The sequence below is a fragment of the Monopterus albus genome, unplaced genomic scaffold, assembly GCF_001952655.1.
Source record: "Monopterus albus unplaced genomic scaffold, M_albus_1.0 scaffold391.1, whole genome shotgun sequence".
NCBI classification, from domain to species: domain Eukaryota; kingdom Metazoa; phylum Chordata; class Actinopteri; order Synbranchiformes; family Synbranchidae; genus Monopterus; species Monopterus albus.
The window spans coordinates 131,981-137,631 of NW_018128271.1; the positions used below are offsets into that span (position 1 = coordinate 131,981).

At 40.5% G+C, this 5,651-nt stretch overlaps 1 protein-coding gene across 1 annotated transcript in view; it reads right to left on the reverse strand.

Annotated features, from left to right (window-relative positions):
- The window catches only part of LOC109951466 (collagen alpha-1(XXVIII) chain-like), a 59,997-nt gene extending 54,637 nt beyond the window's left edge, over positions 1-5,360 (reverse strand). The window contains exons 1-6 of the mRNA XM_020585984.1: positions 5,320-5,360; positions 5,134-5,198; positions 4,854-5,018; positions 2,928-3,786; positions 1,246-1,266; positions 1,106-1,168 (exon numbers count right to left, since the gene is read on the reverse strand). Coding sequence (XP_020441640.1) covers positions 1,106-1,168; positions 1,246-1,266; positions 2,928-3,527 — 684 coding nt within the window. The 5' untranslated portion in view covers positions 3,528-3,786; positions 4,854-5,018; positions 5,134-5,198; positions 5,320-5,360. The remainder of the gene's footprint in view (positions 1-1,105; positions 1,169-1,245; positions 1,267-2,927; positions 3,787-4,853; positions 5,019-5,133; positions 5,199-5,319) is intronic.
- Positions 5,361-5,651: the final 291 nt, after the last annotated feature.

The window sequence follows — 5,651 nt, forward strand, 5'->3', positions numbered from 1 at the left end:
ATAATAAAATTAATGTATAGACTTTGTCTTAATCTTGTGGATGTGAGAGGTGTTGATTAAGTGAATGTTGTTTTTGTATTGAGTTACTTAACAATGTTATTTCATATAGTTAGTACATGACGATCTGTGTGTGCAATGACGAATTTGTGTTAGAGTGCAAGTAGAGTCACCGTGGTGTAGGTTGTTTGGTGCTGGATGTTGGGTGCATGTCGGGGCTGGTTCTTGGCAGTTTTTGGGGGTTTGGCTGGTTGTTGGCGGGATCGATGGCACTGGCATAATTATACCATGGTCTAAGAAAGGGGGTAGAACTAGATAAGTCTGTACTTCTTTCTACTCCCTTTCAAGCATGCAATGGTGGTAGTATTTGTAATTTACTTCATGAATGTGATATGACTGAATTGTATACTATTTTGTCTTTATATTGTTATTAGTTTTTTCTTCTTGTATTGTATATGCACTACCTTTTTTTTCTTTTCTCACAATTTTATTTCTGTAATGCTATTTTATTTTTTACATGCTTGAAATAAACTAAACTAAACTAATTACAAGTCAGAATTAGTTAGCTGGACTTTCCGCTCTCTTGTAATCACTGTTAAAATTATATGAGGTGAACACAACATTGGGTTATTATCCAGCTGCAAAGCGAATAGTTAACAGTGTTAGCTAGCTCACGCTGGCTACAGCTCTTCAACCAGATAAGCAACTAATGATAACCAGCTAACACTTTCTCTTCATTGATGCTGAGTGAAAAACCATGCTTACAACCCTGTCTAGCTAGTTAGCCAGCTAGGCAGGTAGCATGTGCAGCCTGGCTAAATAACCATAGCTTACAGGAGCTAACCTGCTAAATCTGGAAATAATATCTGTTGATCAGTGTGCTAACTTAGAGGCAGGGGACATGTAATATGGTGAAAGATGAAACGGAGGTAAAAAAAAAAAAAAAACATAAAAAGTGACAGTCATATGACAAGTAATATTTTGAAATAAACAAGTCCAGTTATTTTGAAAATAGAAACAAATTTCTAAGTATTTATTCACTGATTATACAGTAAATTAAACACTTTTAGAGCTTCACAAGCAAATTCTGTGTAGCAGGAATACTTACGGGAGGGCCGCTAGGTCCCCTCTCACCCTTCTCGCACACACATTTGCTCTGCGCTAAGGGACACTTCAAAGACAGGGAAAGAAGTGTTAGAGAAGCCATATGAGTAAATAAATCAAGATATGTACAAAAAGAAAACGTACCCCTTCATCCGCCAGCGCCGTCTGTGGAGCAAAAAAACACAAGAAGGTGAAGAGGTTGTTGGATTTCCTCCATATGGTTGATGTTACAGAAAAAAGATCATAAAAATTATCCTTTCAATGTGAGCCAAGCTTTTATTTTGTTATCTACATTACACTGTAAGATTCAGAGGAAACTGCAAATACCTGTTACTCAAGCACCCAAATAAACTCATTCACTGCTGGCCTGGGTTCACTTTGTCAAATAGCCTTGAACCTCCTCTAGCTTATTATGCAAGTGGACTCCTATCCCACATTTCCTCTCAAAACAGACACCTCTGGCCAAAACCCTGATTTTCTTTTTTGCCTTTTTCTTTAAAGTTACCCACATTCATACACAAGGGGGACTGGTCAAAATTCCAGTAAGACTGAACACAAACCACATGCGCTGATCAGTAAAAGAGCCTTGCTAAGCAACCAGGGGATGTTTCCCTAGTAGGGAGGGGGGTCTGAAGACAGTGCAGACACTCTTGTCAGGATACAGTTGGATGCTGTTACTGTAAAGATAAAAGACTCAGCTGAGACAGCGGCGCACATGTTTATGACATACAGATGCTGCCCGCATAGGGCAATGAGATGAAAGCCCGACTGAAGCCAGCAGAATGCAGGCTTTCAGGTTCAATGCTGTAGAAGTTTCATATAAAAGTTTTCTCTTATTGTTTTTGAATGTGTACCACCTGGGTGAATAGTAAACCTGATCCTGAAGTGAGTACCTGGCTGAATGATGTAGTGTGTGTACATTCTTGCTGGGTTCTTACACTTACTACACCCGATTCTCCCACATAGAGTTTTAATACAGAGCATATGTTATAGCCAACAGCCTGGCAGGATGTTGCTGTGCAGCACATGTTTGAATTATCTTAATGGAAATTTGGTGTCAGTTTATGAAAGGTACCCCAATCCCTCAAGTCAGCAAACTATTGAAAAAGAAAAACTTTAACTTCCAGCACATGCATGAACAAAGAAGACTTTTATAACTTTACATACTTTACACTACTGCTGATGTAAAAGTGGATGTCGGAGTGAATTTCATTTTACAGTGATGACTTAGGCGATGACAGAAGACCAGTTACTATGGCAGCAGGTAGCAGGTGTACATCAGGGATGCAATAAGCTAAGAAATCAAAGCAGTGGGTAGTAACAAGGGTAGTATCCAAGGCAGCAGAGAGGAAGTGCGTACTGGGTTACACAGAGAAGTGAATGATGCTAAAATTTTATTCATTTAGCTTATGTCTGCATAATGGATATTTGATGCTTCCATCTGTTATAAATTTCTGTCCTCTGGTAATAAGAAATTATCAAACATACATGAAATTTATTAACATCTGTCACATATCTTCAGTCTTACTTTGATAAAAATATATTTAGAAAACTGACTTAAAAGTGATTTACACAATCTTGAGAGTAATTTTTGTTAATGACAAAGATCTCTATTACAATGACTTTTTGAGCAGAGTTCAAGAAATATAGAGCAGGACTATAATCATACTTAAAACAAGATTTTGTAAGTTGTGTTAAACAGTGGCTATTGTGGACACAAGTGACCATAAGGACGTAAAAGTAAATGCCAAAGCAGTTTCATAAGAGTCAAGTCTATAATTTTGCATATAACAGGAAATGAAACAAGCAAGTTTATTTTTACTCACAATCTCCTTAATGACTTTTTCTACAATGATCTTGTCCTGCAGGTTGTGAAGGTAGCGGGAAGCTGGCGAGTTAGCAATTAGCCGCAGCTGAGCTACATTGGTGGGCTCGTTGGCTTCCGGTGTGATGCCTATGGTGAAGAAACGAACACCCTGGTTCTTGGCATCAGCCACGGCTGAAAATACGTCTGGGTTCCTGGGATGGGAGATGCCGTCAAAGAGCAGAATGGCCACTTTGATGCTGCTGGGATCAGACTCTTCCAAGTAGATTCGAGTGAGGTTGGTGATAGCATAGGTGGTGTATGTACCGTGGCCAATGTATGCAATGGGAGCGATTCGGCCCTTGAAGTCATTGGCACCTCTCCACTGTTTGAAGGTCTGCTCTATGATAACATGGCTACTGTACTGAAGGAGGGCTGCACGAAAGCTGAGCCCTTGGCCGGTCTGCAGCCTCATGTCCTGTAGCCGGTCAATCAGGTCTGAGACAAAATGCTTCTCCTGGGCATGGTTGTCCTTGGCGCTCTCTGAGCTGTCGATGAGAAAGGCTAACTCCAAAGTGCAGTCTTCATTGTTAAGTGCTGCAAAGAAACAGGAGTTAGTCATTTATTAACAATATAATAAATAACAGCTCAACATTCTGAGAAATATTAATGCACTTTCTTGCAGAGAGTTACAAGAAACCACTCGTTTGTAAGCTAAAAATGAAGCTGTAACCAGTTAGCTTAGCAGCAAGACTGGCAGAAACAGCTGGCCCAGCACTGTTTGAAGGTAACAGATTTGGAGGGTGACCATCTCAGCAGCGCTCTCTCTCTCTACCAATCAGGCCTTCAGTAAGAGACAGATGACAACTGTTTGGAGTTTGCTGAAAAAACAGAGAAAAAAATCATCTGGATGTAGTTTTAGGTAGAAGACATTTCACCTCTCATCCAAGAGGCTTCATCAGTTCTGTCCGACTGGTGTTGAGCAGGAGATATTTATCCCTTGGGGTTTTGTTTCAGTCCTTCGACAGCCAACAATGTCCCCTAACAACTGATATGTTGCAGTTCCAGTCTTTTGGTAGCCAACAATGTCCTCTAAGGACTGAGTGGTTAGAGGACATTGAAAAACAAGGGACAAGAAAAACCTTGTTAACTTCCAGCACATGCTGGAATGTTGGAATTGTTGTTGTTGTTTTCTGCGTTTTTTTCAGCTTACTATGACCTGGACGACTGAGAATTTGCACGGACATGTTTGGAGTTTATCAAACAGCATTTAAAGGACTCTGAAAGACTCTGGCTTCATAACACACCTGGGGCACAGCCAACCAGCAAGAAAGCTGCACACAATGTGTTTTTCCTGTATTTTCTGTTTCCAAGATACATGTATATAATTTTTTACTTTCATGTAGAGCCAAAATGACCCAAGTGATCATAACTAAATAGATTTCATGAGCTGGGGAGACATTTCTGTGGAGCCTTCAGAAGTGATGATTTATTGACCATTTTGCACTAAAGGCTGATTTCTTTCAATAAAAGTGTGATATGTTCATGATGTGACAATACTTTTGAAGTGAAAATAAAAGTAGGTCAAGTTGCTGCACCAACCTTCAGCAATGGAAGGTCACATATCTAATAAAGGCTGAGGATAAATCACAGTCTAGGTGGAGACATATCAGACAGAATGTGCCTGGGGAAACAGGATTCTGAGAGAATAAAACATTTTAGGAACAGAGCACTGAACGGTCACACAGGAGATGGATGGCTCTGAGAGATATGCATCCTCCAGCAAAGTGCTCACTGAGTATCATGTTCAGTTTTTACAACTGTGGTAGCACCTTTCTGACACCTGCACAAATTCCGCAACATTTTTTTTTCAGGCAAGTACATCACTGGAAAAGAGCCAACTAACGGACTTATTCCCCAGAAAAATGTCAAATGTCTTTGGTCTTACATTTGCCATTTTGTGGTATGGAATTAGGTGAATATAGTTTGTTCTTCTTCTTGGTGGTCACCACCTCTTCTTCATAGTCTTCTTCATAGTCCTGTGCCCAAAGACCCTGGATTCCCCACAGCAGCAGGAGCCAGTGCAGTAAGGTGGCCATGACTTCCCTGAGAGCTAAAGTGAACACAGACATAGATAAAAAGATCCAGCCTCATGCTCATATTTTAATATCTTCCAAAACACTTGAACACACTCACAAAACAAGCTTTAGCATGCGTGCATGACTCACAATTTTGCTGAATAAGGTCTCCTATGTGATCAGCTCTGTGTAGTTCTCCAAGCAGTGAAGAAATTCTGAAAGAAAATGCAAATAGGGAAAAGGAGACTTCATTTACTTTGGTCCCATGTCCTGAGCATCAATTGCCCTCTGGCAGTGGTTGAATCTTAGCTGAGAGTCTGGAGGTCAAACAGATACCATGTAGCAGCAGCAGTGTGTAGCCAAACGTTTGGAGGGTATTCTCATGAGCTCAAAGCTGAGCCCTTCTCAGCTTGCAGTAAATGAAAAGAAGGACAGCCCTTCTTTAAACTCATTCACTCACGTTTTTGGGAGAGTGTGGGAGGGGTGGGTGGAGAGGCAGCTTAACACACTCCAGAAGCCCCTTGTTATGATAGCAATGAGTGCCTTTTTCCCTTTATCTACCTTGCCAGCCATGCTATTTAAAACAGGAACAGAAAGGACAGCCCTCGAGAATAAAAGCAGTTTATTTTTTTTCCACTCAGTCAGTTGGGATCAAAACAGGGCTTTAT